This window comes from Suncus etruscus, chromosome 14 (assembly GCF_024139225.1).
Source record: "Suncus etruscus isolate mSunEtr1 chromosome 14, mSunEtr1.pri.cur, whole genome shotgun sequence".
Classification (NCBI taxonomy): Eukaryota; Metazoa; Chordata; class Mammalia; order Eulipotyphla; family Soricidae; genus Suncus; species Suncus etruscus.
Window position 1 is genome coordinate 91763969 of NC_064861.1, and position 16355 is coordinate 91780323.

General features: G+C 59.7%; 1 protein-coding gene across 1 annotated transcript; it reads right to left on the reverse strand.

Annotated features, from left to right (window-relative positions):
• Positions 1–1269: 1269 nt before the first annotated feature.
• LIG1 (DNA ligase 1) lies at positions 1270–16221 on the reverse strand. Its single transcript, XM_049786516.1, has 26 exons — positions 16116–16221; positions 15105–15238; positions 14159–14239; positions 13835–13967; positions 13435–13561; positions 9655–9759; positions 9397–9472; positions 9101–9181; positions 8950–9006; positions 8322–8494; positions 7943–8109; positions 7628–7704; positions 7369–7460; positions 7125–7224; positions 6641–6726; positions 6227–6342; positions 5924–6019; positions 4977–5087; positions 4291–4362; positions 4065–4209; positions 3843–3925; positions 3194–3346; positions 2572–2625; positions 2086–2229; positions 1534–1626; positions 1270–1442 (listed from the first exon to the last, which is right to left on the reverse strand). Exons 2-26 carry the CDS (start codon positions 15119–15121, stop codon positions 1350–1352), a joined length of 2532 nt encoding a protein of 843 aa, XP_049642473.1. The 5' UTR covers positions 15122–15238; positions 16116–16221; the 3' UTR covers positions 1270–1349.
• Positions 16222–16355: the final 134 nt, after the last annotated feature.

Consider the following 16355-nt stretch of genomic DNA (forward strand, 5'->3'; position numbering starts at 1 on the left):
TCATTTGGGCCAGAGCCAGAGCGGAGAGGGCGTTTGCCTTCCATGTGGCCAACCTGGGCTTTGATCTCCGGCATTCCATAGGGTCCCTATGGGACCTGCCAAGAGAGATTCCTGAGCACAGAACTGGGAGTCAGCCCTGAGCACTGCCAGGCTGGGCTGTGTGGGGCATTCTTCCTGGGGGTCTTCAGCCCCTCCTGGCTCTCTCTTTCGCTCCACTCCCCACTCTCTGCACCCCTTCCTGTTGAATAATTCACTGAGGGGAAATGAGCCCACAGAGGGGGGAGCTGCAACTAACACTGGTTTAGGAGGTGCCCCGGACGAGGAGGTGTAGGGGACTGGGAGAATCCCACACCTCCCTCACAGATCTTAGGGAGCTCTCGGGGGCTGCAGGAAAATGAACTGGGTGAGGAGTGCTGACCCGGATCTGCCTGCAAGAATGGTGCTTGCATTTCGGGCCTCTCAAGAAGGTCACCATGCTGGGGGGGGGGGGGGGTGTCCCTGTGTGGCCCTTCCCTGCCCCTAGCAGTGGCATCCCAGTATTAGCAAGAGCCAAGCTGTCAGATCTTAAGTCCCAAACACCATTCTCCACAAAAGGGAGCAGTACCTGGGCTAAGACGGAGCTACCTGACCCGCCCCCCCATTGCATGGTTGGTGTAGGGGAGCCCTGGGGGTGCTGGGAACTGGGGTGGTGCCTCCAGGTAGGGGGGAACGAGAGTGGGAATCAGGCCACAGACTGTGAAGAGAAGCACCAAGTCAGCTGCACCTGTAGTGGGTCCCTGTGCGGGGAACCCCTCAGGGAGTGGGGGGAGGGGGCCTGGAGGCGCTCCAAGGCCAGATGCAAAGGGAATGAGAACTGAAGGACTGAGTTTCCGCTCCTAGCGTCACCAATCAGGATGAGGTGTCCGTGTGGGCATCTGTGTACATGTGTGTATGTGCTTGTCTGTGTCCTCCCACCATTTCCTGCCTGGTACCGAGAGTTTTGGGGAACACCCGCTCAGTCCCCTGGCAGGCAGGGGCCCTCCCCACTCTCCACAGGGAACTCAGATGCTGGCCTCCAGGTCCTCAGGGCGCACAGTATGAGGGGCCCCTGGGGTGGCGAGGGTATGGGTGGGGCCTCAGGATGCTGCAGGAACATGGACAGGAAACTGAGTCCAGGGCGGCATGTGGACCCCTTCAGGCCCTGCGACACCTTCAGCACTGACGCTACCCAGTGACACAGGAGCGGCTGACCCACCTGACGGGAAGGTGAAGTTTGCCCTGACACAGAAAGCCTGTCTGCCATCCATGTTTATTGAACTAAACAAACACGAGCCTTCACACACCCGTCAAGCTAACACGGGTGCTGGGTCCTAGTAGAAATCTTCCCTGTCTGAGTCAGACTCGGTGCCTTGCTGGTTCTGCTGGTTCTGGATCTGACTCTGCTTCTTGTAGAGACAGGCCACCTGCAGGGCAGAGGGAGAGGGTGCAGAAGTGCCAGGCTGGGGCTCCCTCCCCACCCAGCAGTTCTGCCCCAGCCCTGCAGCTGCAGCTCACCTGGGCACTGGTGGTCGCCTGCTCCGGCTTCTTGTCATCCCGCTCGCGGATGAAGCGGGGGAAGCGGAGGGATACCCCCTTCTCACTGTCCACCTGGGGGCCACAGGGTGCTTAGACATGCCTGTCAGAGCCCAGGCCCCAGGGCGAGCCTGTCGGGGTCCCAGGCCAGGGGCCACCACTATAAAAAATGCCTTCCAGCTGCAGGCTCCACCCCAAGGCCCGAGGTTCTATTTCCCATCAGGGACATCCTGCACCCCAGTGACCCCTGAGTGGCCAATCTCCCAGGGCCACTCCTCCCTGTGGCACCAAAGTGAGATTTTTTTGGACCAGGGACGTGATTCTCACCTTCTGGTGGCCAGAGCCCATTAGGAAGAAATTGGGCCAGGACCTCAGAGAGGGTATCACTGGGCCGGGCATGCACGAAGCACCTCCAGGGGTCACCTCAAAAGTCAAACCCACGAAGGAAGTGGCCACCCGTGGCTTCAGTCCCCACAGCAGAGTGGCTGAGGGATCCCTGGCGCCCCAGATCCTCACAGTCCAAGCCCCACTCACCAGGCCACGAGCCGCCGGGTAGACGGGTGACAGGGAGAGGTCGGCACATTTCACCTCCCACACGGTGCTTGGCTCCAGCCAGTGGTCAGGGGCCACGGCGCCATCCGCCCGCACGTAGGAACGGGGTGTAGGCAGCAGCAGCGTCTGCGGGGTCAGTCACTTGGGGTGGGAAGAGCCACAAGCACCCCTCGAGGGCCAAGAGTGTAGGTAGTGAGGAGTGCAGGGCAGAGACCAGGACTGGGCAAGACAGAGCAGGGGGTACCCCAAGACACCAGCACCACCATCTTCCCCAAAGGGCAGTCTCCACTATGACCATAAACCAGGTAACCCCCAGAGTGTCCATGCTGGGACTACCCTGGTCACCATAATGAGGCCCTGAGCAACAGAAGACAGTGTTGGGGTGAACCCCACACCCTAACCCCAGGAGGCTGTGGGAAAAGGAGCAGCAGCAGCAGGCATCCCACTCCCTGGCCTCTGACCCCTTACCTGTAATCGCTGGTAATGCGCCTCCAGCTCCTCATCGCTGAAGCCAGTTCCAAGCTGTGGTGTAGATAGGCTTACCACTCAACCCTCCCGCCCTGAGCAACGTCCCAACCTCACTCTCTCTGTGTCGACTCCCTGGAACAGGAACTGGCGACAGAGGAACCCCTGGGTACCCACCCACATGAGTACTTAGTTCCCATCTGAACCTCGCTGCGTTTTCTTTCACCCCGAAACAGAAAAAGTGAGGATCAGCCCCAGCAACACATGGGCAGCAAGTGGCGCCCTCCAGAGTAGAAAGGGGAGCTGAGAGGAGGGTGGCGTTCCCGTCCCTCTGGCCCCCAGTCCCTGTTGCCCCTTCTCCATTCACTTCCCCAACCTCAGCCACTTCCAACTGCTAAAAGGCCAGGGCTGTGATGGCTAAGGGCCTGCAACCATGTTGTGAGGATAAGGCCCAAAGATGGGGATCAAAACGAAGTGGGGGGAGATAGTGCAGCCTAAACCCAATGACCTCACAGGCCTCAATGAACAAAGCAATAAAACATCTCTCCCCTTGGTACGTATTGGGGCAGCTCACAGGAAGGAAACAGGAAATGGGAGCCAGGAGGCCGGGACAGCTGAGACACACCTTACAGATGGCCTGGAACTCTTCGCTCTCCTCATCGAAGGCCGCCAACAGGAAGCCGCCGTAGCGACCAGCACGCTTGCCCCGGCCCAGGTAGGCGCCGATCACCACGAGGTCCAGGGTGTCGCCCAGGCCCTCCAGATAGTCCTTCTTCAGCTGCAGGGCCAGGGTGAGAGGTGAGGGGCAACACAACCAGGGCAGTGGGGACAAAAAAAAATCCCTCCCAGTCACTAAGCCACAGAGGAGAAGCTTCTAGACTGGACACAAGCCAGGCCACAGCCTGACGGGACTGGGGGGTAGGGAAAGGCAGGGAGGGGCACAGCTTTGCTTTCCCTGCTTGAGGATGGGGCTGAGGGATGGGGCTCTCCTGCTCCTAGCTCGGCCAGAGCACCAGACAGTGAGTGCCCATGGGACTTGCTGAGGGCCTTAGGGCCCCACACCTGTCCCTGGTTGCGCCCTGTGCCCTGCCCAAAAGCGGCCTCTGCCTAAGCCCATTCACCCCGTGCCTGGCTTCCCAGTCTGAGCTCACACCAGCCACCTGTCCATGGCCCTGCTGAGAGGGGGAGTGCCGAAGAGCTGCTGGGCTGGCATGGGTGGCAGGTGCAGGCTGACACCCAAGGTCCGGGGCACCAAAATCAGGTGTGGGGCTCACCTTGAGCCAGTTGTGCGAGCGCTTGGCGATCTCATATGTGGCGTCGACGTCCAGGGTTTTCACCATCAGCCCCTCGCAGGAGTCTGAGGACACAGCGTGGCTGTGAGCCCAGCTCACCCCTACCTGCCCACCCATCCATCCACCCATACATCCGTCCATTCGTCCACCCATCCATTCATCCACCCATCTGTCCATCTGTCTGTGTATCCAGGGCAGCCTCACCTCTCACCGACTGCTCCAGGAACTCAGCGATCTGCTCCGTGTCCTTGGAGTCGAGCGACGTGGCAAAGACGAACTCGCCCTCGGTCTCCACGAAGTTGTCGCGGAGCAGCTGGCGCCGCCGAGACAGGGGCTCCCGGACCAGGGACTAGCAGGGCCAGAGGAGGGTCAGAGAAGCCTGGGTCGTGGGGGTAGGGGGGACCACATGCTCGAAGTAACAGGGACTTACCTGTCCGTTGAGGTAGAGGAGGTCGAAAGCGTACAGACACACCTGCACCTGAATCTCCTCCGTGGCCACCTCCTATGGGGAAGTGGGCTGAGGCTTCCCCCGCACCCCGAGATCCTCCTCCTTCTCCCACCCCAGGCTGGAGCCATGGGGCCTCCCCGTCAACCCCAGCCTTGTTCAATGCATCATGGTTATATGCTAACTGACAAGACAGGCTGCTGGGACACGGGGGTGTGTGGGATGTGGGATGTGGGGTGGGACAGTTCCTGGCACAAAATTTCAAAATAAGGGCCGGCGAGGTGGCGCTAGAGGTAAGGTGTCTGCCTTGCAAGTGCTAGCCAAGAAAGGACCATGGTTCAATCCCCCCCGCATCCGTCCCATATGGTCCCCCCAAGCCAGGGGCAATTTCTGAGCACTTAGCCAGGAGTCACCCCTGAGCATCAAACAGGTGTGGCCCAAACCCCCCCCCCCAAAAAAAAAATTCATAACAGGGGATGGGAGGAATCTTCTCCTTCTACTGGGTAAGCTAGGATAAACATGCAAGGGCCAGAGCATCAGCAGCCACACTGGGAAAGGCTGTCTGTATTCTTGGCACTAGTAGACTATCCTTCTGGGAGTCCTATAGGACTGGGATAAGGGTGAAAGGGAAGCACAGACCAGACAGATGAGGGACGTGGTGGCGACTCTACCTTGCGCTTGCGGGTGGTGAGCACCTGGAACGGCTGGATCTGCTTCTTTTCCCGATCCCAAGCCACGGCCTCAGTGTCCAGGATGAAGGATGTGACTGAAGGGAGCTTGATCTGGGGAGGTGAGGGTCATGACATGGTTAGAGACACTCCACCCTCCCCTCCTGGCCGAGCCGCTCACAGGTGGGACCCCACCCAGAGCCCATAGAACCACCCCACTGCCAACTGTGTACCCTGCCTAGCCCACCTCTACCTGGTTCTGTGCTGCTCCTCTGCCCCTGGCCTCACAGAATCTGGAGTGCTGGGAACCCCACATTAGAGCAGCACAGCCCTATCCAATTGCCCAGTCCCCAATGCTGGGGTCTGCCTGTCCCTACCTTCAGACGTCTCCCTGAACCCAGCACAGACACCTGTCCCTGGGGGGCTGTCCTCACCATTGCCTCTGGCTACCCACATGCGAACCCGTCTCTACCCGTGACATATGCAGCACCCCTCAAAACAAGGAAGTGAGGGGGTCACAAGCAGGTGCCCTTGGTCTCACCCCAAGAGAAGGGCAGAACTGACTGAGCTGGGAATGAGCCCAGGCTGGCAACAACCCCAAATTAAGGCCACAGAGGAGACATGGAGAGTTTCCAGGGGCTACACTGTGAGAGACAGGCCACTCCCTCTATCCATAATCAGAAGTCCTTACGGGGACAATCCAGCAACACTGGGCCACTGAGGCCCGGTAGTCAGGGAGGGGACAGAGCCGGACCCTCCGCCTGTCAGTCTTAGTATGACAGTTGCCTGAGGGTGCCGGGGCCTGCTAGGATAGGGGACAAGGAGGAGCCACACTGGGCAGTGTTGACCCAGCTAAGAAAGGGCTTGTTGGAGGTGGGCCTTATCTGCAGCCCCAAATAGGGCAGTTCAGGGGATGGGGCAAAGTGGGGGAGCGCAAGGCAGGCACCCACCTTGGGGATGCGGCTGATGACGTCTGGGTACTTCCCTGTGTTGTCCTCTTGGTTTCGACTGAAGATCTTTACCTCCCCACTTTCCAGTACGTGGATCTGGGGGAGCAAGTGATGTCAGCCCAGAGGAACCTTCCTTCCTCTCTGACCTACCTCCAGTTACAGAAACTTCTGGAGGCTCCAGAGAAGAAACCAGAGCAAACTAGCAGATCTTCCCAGGCTAAACAGCATATCCCCATTCCCCACGTCTGTCTGTATTTGTGGCCCTGCCCCCAGGTCTGTCTGACCATATGTCCCTGCCCCTACCTGTGCCCTCTGTCCATCGTACTTATACTCGCAGGTAAAAGATGCCTCCTCAAAGCGCTTCAGGACCTCATGGACGCCCCTCGTGGGGTGCGCCAGCATGGGTTTCAAGGGTGTCCCTAGGCGGAGTAAGAGGTGAGGAGAGGCCAAAGGAGACTATGGGGAAGGGGCTGCAAGCTTCTCCAAAGCCAAGAGCTCATTCCCCACCCCCACCCCCAGCAGGGACCCACAGCTGCACAGGCTCTATCTGTGCTGGGAACTCAATCCCGGGGCCTTTCCCACAGGTACCCAGAGACCTAAGCAGCGTCCTGGGCTGCTGGGGCACCGTCAGCCTCACCACCACCACCACCACCAAACCAAGGTCATGTGGCCCCTGAGGCTGAGAGAAGTGGGGGCCTCAGGTGGCAAGGACTGTACCTGGGCTCAGCCTGCAGTGCTCTGGGAGCTTCTCCAGGCCATGCTCCAGGAGCACTGGGACGATGCGGTCCAGGTCGGGCACCTCGCTGTAGGGAACAGAAGATGGCAGCTGGGGCGTGCCCGCCTGGTCAGGGCCACTCGAATCACTGTCTCCCCCACTGGGGACCCCACGGGAGGATCAGCCAAAGCCATGGCACCAGCACAGAGGTGGGGCTTGGGGCTCCTGCCTGCCTGTGGGTGCTCCCTGACCTACCCCCAGATGCAGCCCCAGGACAATGCAGAAGAGGCAACAGTCTGGGGATGACCCTTACTGCTGCTGACCCCTTCCCAACCCTCCACTGTACAGGAGCCCCCCACCCCCAATCCTACAGCCAGGCACTTCTCAGTTGCTGGGGCCTCAGGATATGCGGAGGGAATGCGGGTGCTGTCTGGAAGGGCCAGGGGCAGGGTCGGTGCAGGCCCATCCCTGTGGAACCAGCCTTACCAGAAGGTTCTCTTGAGGACCATGGCTTGCTCCTCCAGCCATGTCTTCCTGGCCTCTGTGGTCTTGCCCTTTCCAGCATCCACCATGGCAGGGGGTGTTCCTGAGATAAGAGCACCAGGTGCAGACTTGGGGAGAGCTGGACCCCACAACCTCCCTCAACTGTGTCAAGAACTAGAGCCAGGTGTGGGGGCTGGGAGACCTGGAGCAGCAGGAGGGCAAAGGCAAGGGGTGGGGGGTGTCTCACCTTGTCCTGGGGGTGTGAGGCTCACAGCCTGGGCCAGCGCGGCCAGCACTGACTGTTCTGCCAGCCCGAGGCGCAGCCGCCCGCTCAGGGCTCTGGGAGAAAGGGGGGCTTGGCCTCAGTCACCCCCGCCAACCCTGCCCCCACCCCCTGCACCTCACTCCTGGCTCCTGTACTCTCCACCAATAGACAGCCCAGGAGCCTCCACTTTCCCTGCAGCCCCTGGGAAAGCCATGCCCATTGTCCGCCCCTGTACCCTCACCTGGCGATGTAGCGGGCTTCTGAGTGGCGGCAGGCGACAAAGAGGCCTTTGATGACCTCCATCTTCTTGGTGATGGACTAGGGAAGGATGGAGAGAAGGGGGTGTCCTGGCCTGCAGCTAAGCCTGCCACCCTGCTGCACCCACACCAGCTGTGGCCCCAGGAGGTGTGAGGACAGCAGGAAGGGACAATCCCCCTTCTCAGGCAGGAAGCAGGCTCTGCACCCCACGGGCCTCTGGGACCAGGAGCCACTTTGTCACCCCCCGCCCCCCCCCCCCCGGAGCTTCGGGCTTTTGGGGGCCCGGGACTGCACTCACCGCCGTGCCTGAGAGCCGGGCGATGTCCTGGAACTTGGCAAAGACGCCAGCGGCGCTGAGAGGTGGTGGGGGCAGCACAAGGCGCTGGGTGCTGCGGCTGTTCTCAGCCACCAGCCCTGCGTCCCCCTTCTCGGCCACCTCAGCCCGCACTGACTCCAGCTGCCGCCCTGGGGGGTTAGATAGGGGGGAAGATTGAGAGAAGTGGGGCCAGGGCCATGAGGAGCCCACTCTGGCAGGAAGGGGTGCAGGAGGCACAGGAGAGCACCCCAGGCTCTGGTCAACAGAGCTGCCAGCCAGAAGGCACAAGAGCGGGGCCTGGGCCCCATATCCTAGGGGAGGCCACAGCAGCGGGTACAGGACAGGCAGCCTCTCCCCTCACCTGTGGCCTGGGCCACGGCCTTGAGCAGGACACTGTCCCCCACGCCCAGCTCCAGGCCCTGCTGCGGCGGCCCCAGGCGGTTGAGGCTGAGGTAGAGAATGGGCAGGAGGTCGGAAGGCGACAAGGCCACCACGGAGCGGAGCAGGTTACTCAGTGTCTCCACCATGCGGAGCCTGGGGAGATGTGGGTGGCCTTTTAGGGTCTCAGCGAGCCGAGTCTTGTCCTAATACTCGTAAGTGCTGCCCACCCTCCCCTCCCATAGAGGATTCAGGGACTCGGGGAGTCCCTGTACTTGTAAACAGAATCAGCACCGAACCGGAAGGCCTTGACCCTGAAACCTCCCATCCACATCCCCCATCATGTGCCTGAAGCTCCCCAACCCATCTCTGTCATCTTTCAGGCACAATCCGGGGGTGAAGCCCACAGGGAGATTCTGGGGACAGAGCCGAGCCACCCAACATGGGCAGCAAAGAATGAGGGCAGGAGACCTTGAGGTTCCCGCTGTCCCCCGAAGCCAGGCTGAGCCCAAGCGTGGCACGACAGAGTGTGGGACCATTCAGCAGAATGTGGGGGTGCCTGCACTCAGGGGGCAGGAATAGATGGGGCAAAGGCCAGGGCGGTTCCTCACCGAGCAGAAACCTCCTCAATCTTCTGGAAGGTTCGAGCCACAGCCTGGTAAGGGACCCTGGGGATGAAGGAGAAGCCGGGCAGGGCAGGCGGTAATCATGCTAAGACCCGGAGTGCCCGCTGCCTGTAACCCTGCCCCGCCAGGCGCTCACCTCTGGCCAGGCTTCCAGCAGGCATCATCCACAGGGTGATAGGCACCCTTGCCAGGGTCGTAGCTATCTGGATCTGGGGGGCTGTGGGGTGAAAGGGCACAGGCGGTGGTGGGGTGAAGCTGCGGGTCTGCAGGGCATCTACTCCAGAGAGTGAGGAGGGGGGTGGCCTGCATAGGGGCACTCAGAGGTGTCTGAGAACGAGGCGCCCCAGGAGGGACAGAGGCAGACAGAGGAGTGGGGGCAACTCCAGAGGGACTCAAACGCTCCCAGCGCCACTCCAGGGTCCCCACACTCACCTCTTTACCCCATCCTTTCCAGAAGTCCCCGATGCCTTCTCTTCCACGTCCTTTTTGGCTGCTGGTTTCCGAGGGGCTGTGAAAAACGAGGTTTTGACTCACCTGGGGGGCTGAGGGTGCGAAGGCTGAGTTCTGAGGGTAGGGGGAACTGAAGGGGCCGGGGTCCACAGGCTAGGGGTTCACAGGCGGGGGGTACCCAGGGGAAACCAGGGGTTGTGGGACGAGCCAAGGTCTGTGGCAAACCTGGAGGAAACTCACCAAAAAAGCTGCTGAGGGTCTTGGGAGCTGTGGGGGACAGCAGGATCTGGGCGTCTTTCTGAGGTTCCTTGGCCACTTCAGGCTCTGAGGCTCGGGACTCAACTTCTAAAAAATAGATGAGGGGAGAGTAGCATTTGCACTGTCATTTGCAGGGGGAGGCCCTGGGCCAACATGACACCCAGGAGTGCAGGATGGGCTGAAAGCATCATGGGGTGGGGAACACTCGGACCCAGAAAAACACCCTCTTCAGTGAAGGGAGAGGCCTGAGGGCTGTGCTTTTCTAACATGGGGTGGCAGGAACCTCTTGACCTGCAGCCCCCGATGCTTATTAGCACAGCCCATGATGGCCCTGCCACGGTCAGAGGAACATGAACAGGAAATAGAGGGGCCAGAGCAATAGCACAGCAGGGAGGGCATTTGACTTGGATGCAATCAGCATTGGGCTTGATCCCAACACCCCATATAGTCCCCCAAGCCTGCCAGGAGTGACCCTGAGTGCAGAGCCAGGAGGAATCTGAGCATCACTGGGTGTGGCCCCAACACGAAACTAAAACCCAACAGACGGAGGCAAAGTAGCAATGAGGTCTCTGGCCTTGCAGGCGCTGACTGGTCCAGTCTCCCCCTTCCCCCTCCCCCCCCCCCCCCCCCCCCCCGCCCCGTGAGCCTCAACACTGCAGGCCCAGCAACGTCACATCCTCAGCCCTGGCCAAGAAACCAGAGAGGCCTCTGGGCCTCTTGAGCACTGCGTGGGAAACTCATGAAAATAAGAGCAGAACACCCCAGGGTCTCCCGGATCTGTACTAGCACCACACTCGCCTGTCACACGCATCCCTGACACAAATCCATGCTGGAGCCGGGGCTTGAACGGCTGACACTCACCACAGGGCGCCGAGGCCTGGGCCTCCTCTTCCTCAGCCTTAGTGTGTGTGGGGCTCCCTGCTGGGGGCTCTGCTGCTGGCCAGAGAGAAGTCAGACAGGGCAGGGGGGGGGGGAGGGGGTCAGAAACCGAAGGCCACTCTACTCCCAGCACACCCCTGCTGGGTCCCTCTTGCCAACTCCGCATGGGGCCAGAAACCCCCCAACCCAAGTTGGCTAGGTTGGAAGATTGCAGTCCCTCAGGCTCATCTCCAGGTATTTTGGAATAATTCCAACAATAATCCCAGCAAACCAGACAGGCCCGCAGAGCACTGTGGCAACTCATCAGGCAAAAGTCAGGCCTGACTGCGGGGTGGGGGTGGGACGACAGCATCCAAGCCCTGAAACTACTAAACTGACCTTCTAGCGAGAAGCCACAGCCTCCCTTCAAACCCCCACCTCTCCACCCTGAGCCACCACAAAATAATCTCCGGGCAGAATTGTTAATGGGACCAAAACCAACTCTATTGGAAGCAAGTTAATTTCGGACTTTTGAAAAGCCGCCAAGAGTGCGAAGATCAGGGCAGGAGCATAGCACAGCGTGGAGGGCGTTTGTTTGCCTTGTACTCAGTCAACCTGGATTCAATCCCTGGCATCCCATAGGGTCCTCTGAGCCTTCCAAGAGCGATTTCTGAGACTCTAACCAGGAGTAACCCCTGAGCATCGCCAAGTGTGGCCCAAAAAACAAACAAGCAAAAAAAGGTGCAAAGGACACAGTGACACCCTAGATCAGGGACCCAAGCCAGGACTGCTTTTCTGTGGAAGTGTGACCCCTAGTGGACACTGTAGGGACCAACCACACACTTGAGGTCTGGGGCTTGGGGGTAGATGGGGGGCTTGTTAGATCAGACTCTGCCCTTGAGGCCAGGTTTTCACAGGCTGCTGGGAACCCCTGCCTGGAACAGGATATGGGGCCGGGGATCTCCTAACTGACCCAGCACCCAGAGACCACCTACCAATAAGGAGCTGGGACTATTCAAGAACTAACTACAATAGAGAGGTCAGGACGTGAGCAAGGCAGGTTCCATCCCCAGCACCCCATATGGTCCCCAGAGCCCTGCTAGGACAGATCCCTGAGTTCACAGCCAGGAATAACCCAAGCACTGCTGGGTGTGGTCCCAAAACAACAACAAACAAACAAAAAAATTAGAATTCATTTTTTTCCTGGAATAGGGAGATAAGCTGAAGGACTGAGTACAGGCTGGTAGAGACCAGCAACAAGGCAATAGCGCCAGAGGCTCAGACACAAGCGAGCTCTCCGCTCCGGGCTAGCATTGGTCCCTCCGGAGCCCAAGCTGCTGCCATGCTGGCAGGATGTGGCTGGATCCCCCAGCAAGCTGAGTGGAGCACTGGCTGGAGAGCCACAGAAAAGTGTGACGCAACCGTTAGGGGTGCCCTAAAGGCTACAATAGAACCCCTGATACAAATGACAAAAATGAGGGAACTGTTTAGCAAAGTGTTTTCCAGAGCATCAAAATAAAAGATGAAGATGAGACATGGTGGGCTGGGGTGACAGCAGAGCAAGGGAGTGTTTACTTTCCATGTGGCCAACCCGAGTTCAATCCCTGACATCCCATGTGGTCTCCTGAACATTCCCAGGAATGATTCCTGAGCAATCAGGAGTAACCCCTGAGCACTGCCAAGTGTGGCCAAAATCCCAAAATGATGAGATGTGGTAGAGTAATTCCTACGGGACAAGAACAAACCCGAAATGTTTTTTAGACCAGACACCGGTGCTGGCATGAAGGGTTCTGGGGAAAGATTCATGACCCCTGACAAAGGTACTGCCTGGATTGGGGGCTACATCCTCAGTGACCCCCAAGCCTCCAAGACCTACCTGCTGCTTTCTCCTTGTGCTTCTTCTTCTTGGCTTCTCCGTGCAGGTCCATGTCCTGCTTTTCCAGGACATCCTCAATTTTGCGTTTCGGAAGCTGCTTCCGAGCTGGAAGGGAGAGTCCAGGGTGATGACATGCCCCCCCCCCCCCCCCCCCCCCCGCCATCCAGTGAGCTCAGCACCCTGTAGGCAATAGCAGGAGACCTGGTCCCTGAATGCCCCCATAGGCCTCATTCTTTATGCTCCGTGCCTTTCTAACTCTGTAGCTCTGAGCAAGCCTCAGAAGTTGGAAGGAATCACCCTGGGCCCAGGACTGCGTCCTTGTAAGTGCTGAGAGAATCACCAGCACTCCAAGGTTCTTTGTGTTCTGTGAGTCCAGGATCCTTCCATACACACTCCATCCTCTCAGACTGCGGGCAGGAGGCAACTGAAAAACCTCACAGGTCTGGACACCTCAGAATTTACCCATAGCAGGGTTAGCCCCTCACGTCACCTCATGGTCCCTGATCGCTAAACCCCAGTGCCAGCCTCAGGTGGGGCCTTTTTCATCGCACCTCTGGAAACAAAGCCTCCCCAGGACATCTCGGGCTGGCCTTCTAGAAAGTTGTCCAATGCTCAGTGTGTGGTGTGTGGTGTGGTATGGTGTGGTGTGGTGTGGTGTGGTGTGGTGTGGTGTGGTGTGGTGTGTGTGTGTGTGTGTTCCAGCTGGGGTAGGCATCCTAATTCTTGTCCTCTGTGTTGCAGACAAAGCCCCCAGTGGGGTGTGTGTGTGTGTGTGTGTGTGTGTGTGTGTGTTCCAGCTGGGGCAGGCACCCTAATTCATGTCCTCTGTTTTGCAGACAAAGCCCCCAAAGCTCAGAGAGGTGACTCATTTGCTTCAGGCCACTTAGCCAGAGTTCGCGGGAGCTGAGCTCTGAACCACCACCTTGAGGAGGTGAACCACCATGCCTGGGGGACGCAGATCAGCCCCCAAAGTGGTCTGCAGCCAGGCCATAAGGCAGTGGAAAGACAGGCCACTCCCCGGGTCTTGCCTGTGCGACGCTTCGGTATCCCTGACAGGGAGATGTCCACAGGAGATGACGCAGGTAGAGAGGGGCTACTGGGCACATCAGCTTCAGGACTGGGTGGAGAGGGTGGTGGGGAGCCCGGGGCAGATGCCTGAAAGAGGCCAGAAGGGTTTGAAGTTAGAGGCAGAAAGTCCCTCACTTCCTCCTCTCCTGGATGCAGAAACCTCCTGGGGCCCAGGGATGTTCCAGCTGAGTGGGTGCAAGAGGGCAGTTGGGGCTTCTGAAGCGTGCACAGGGTGGGGGGAGAGGCCTGCCCAGGCACCCACACTAGCCAGTACAACCCACCAACCCCTCTCAGGGTCAGGCCCGGCCTGTGAGGCAAACAGCCGTACTCCAGCTAGTGGCAGATGCCGGGGCAGACTACCTGTCCACCTGGAGGTGAGAGGGCATCGTCATCCTCCTCCCCTTCGCTGCCTAGTACTCGGGTCGCCTTCCTAGCAGGCCTCTTCACAGGCGAGTCACCCTCAAGCGCCACTCCATTCCGCTTCTTCAGGGTCCTGTTGAGAGGGCAGGAGGGAGACACCAGCTCAGCCCCAGCCCGCCAGCCCCTCCACTTCTATCCATTCAGTTCTATCTGGGCGCTTCCTCCTCCTGTCACCTCCTAGCTCTCACCCTCAGATCAATGACAAGCAGGGCAGAGGCTGACCTCACCTTGTGTCCAGAGTATCACCCCTGCCTCATTAAGTACCTGGATGGGGATTCCACCTCTCGGGTGACCTCTTTCTCTGGCTTCTTCCCTTTATCCTCTTTCTTGGGTTGGAAAAATGACCTGGAGGCAAATGAAAGGGGGAAATGCAGAAAACAATATGAATCCCAGGAAACTTGGGGGGGGGGGCATTAGGTCCCAGAGACCCTTTCCACCCACAGACCTGGCCCCACTCAGAGCAGACTCTGCCCCACTGGCTATTAGCCCCACTCACTACTCAAATTTTCTCCCAAGTCGAGAGCCAACCAGGTAGCCTGGCCTCACTTGTTCCAACCTTCCTGCTCACTAGATGATTCCTCACCCCTTCTGAGGTTCATTCGAGAAAGAACTAAGGTCTCAGCTGTGACACCCTTTCCCTAAATCCGACTAGCCAGGGAGATAAACAGTAACCACATGGGTGATGCCAGCAGATATTCCTGCTCAAGACCCATGAGACCACTAGGGTTCACAGAGACTTGATCAAGGGGACTTGATCCAAGCACGTGGCCCAAAGGGAGAAGCAAGGAGGGAGGTGAGCCCCACTGCCAGGATCCTGGGGATATGGAGCACCCCATCACACTGTGATGGAGCAGGAACTCCGACTCAGTGCTCATTCCACCAGTCAGACCACAGCAGGTCAGAGGACTAAGAAACTGCAGTCCTGAGAAGTGGAAGTGGAAAGACACGACGTGGCACAGTGTTCAGAATTGGGGCCCACACAAAGCAGGTTGCTTTTCGGGAAGGGGCGGGAGCCCCCACAAGGGAACACAGCGATGTCCTGATGGTGACAGCCCTGGAGCCCTTGTACCTCGCATCTCGTTGCTCAGCCAGCTCCTGCCTACAGCCCCCCCAAAGTGAAGGCTGACTTGATCAGTATCTAAAACAATAAGGTGGAGTTGGAGAGAGAAGTGGAGGTCTTGGGGGGCAAATTAGGGGTGTGTGTCCTTACATGATACTCCGCTGCATGATGGCAGCGGGGTTCTCCAGCGGCTCTCCTTGCCCGCTGCCTGCTCCAGAGACTTAAAGCAGACTGGTGAGAAGATGCACTGGGCTGGGGCAAAAGCCAGAGAATAAGCCTCCTTCCTCCTGGCAGGAAAAGCAGAAGGGGAATCAGGCTGGGACCTCTGAGCTCTGCTACAGCAGCTCCATTGGGACCCCGACCCTTCTGACCTCCACCTGGGTGTCTGGGAGTACCCAGCACTGCCCACTCTTGACCACGCCCCTGAAACTCGGCCCCGCCCCCTCCTGGCCTCCAGCTGAGTCTCAGATTCCCCAGAGCTGCCCATTCTTGACCCCGCCCCTGCAGCTCAGCCACGCCCACGACAGGCCACGCCCCCGGCCACCAGTTGCCCCTGAGATTCCCCAAAGCTACCCACTCTTGACCCCGCCTCTGCAGCTCAGCCCCGCCCACAACAGGCCACGCCCTCTGGGCCTCCAGCTGCGGCTCAGATTCCCCAGAGCCGCTCACTCTTGGCCCCGCCCCCGCAGCTAGGCCCCGCCCATAATAGGCCCCGCCCACAGAAGACCACATCCCTTGGGGCTCCAGATGAGCCTGAGATTCCGGAGTTGACCTCGCCCTGCAGCTAAGCCCCGCCCACATCAGGCCCCGCCCCTCTAGGGCTCCAGCTGAGCGCTGCCTATTCCTAGCCACGCCCCTCACGTCCGGACCCGCCCACAGAGTAGACCCGGGCCCTGCTGGGTTGGCCACGCCCCTTATTCAAATTAGCATTCCCACTACCCCGCGACCCCCTCAGCCCCGGTGTGTCGCTCCTCCCTCCTTCCTCACGCCCCTCAGTCGCCACCAGCTCGCCTGAGGGAAGGCTCCCTCGCTGGCAGTCCAAGCCCTCCAGCGTCGCCCTCCAAAGCTCTCCCTCGCCTCACCGCGCTCTCGGGCACCTCAGCGTACCCCCAAGTCTTCCCCGCACAGCCCCGAGCGCCCGGCTCGCGCAACGGCCCCTACTCACCGCGCGCCGGCCCCGCACGCCGCCGTCCCGCGCGCGTCAAGCCCGGAACCCGCGCAGTCGGAAATTTCGCGCCACGAACTTCGCGCGCAGACTTGGGTGGCGGGCGGGGCGGGGCCGCGCCGGGCGGCGCGGGCGGGTCCGTGACGTCAGCGCGTACGCGCGAGGCACTCTGGGAGTTGTAGTCCACCGCAGAGCCCGGAAAAGCCGGGAAAGCAGCCGCGAAGAAGCGCGCTTGG

Coding starts and splice junctions, on each gene's coding strand:
- LIG1 (XM_049786516.1), bottom strand. Junction 6,020..6,226: donor ACGATGGACAGAGGGCACAG/GTAGGGGCAGGG, acceptor TTGCTCCCCCAG/ATCCACGTACTGGAAAGTGG. Junction 4,210..4,290: donor TCCTCTACCTCAACGGACAG/GTAAGTCCCTGT, acceptor TGGCCCTGCTAG/TCCCTGGTCCGGGAGCCCCT.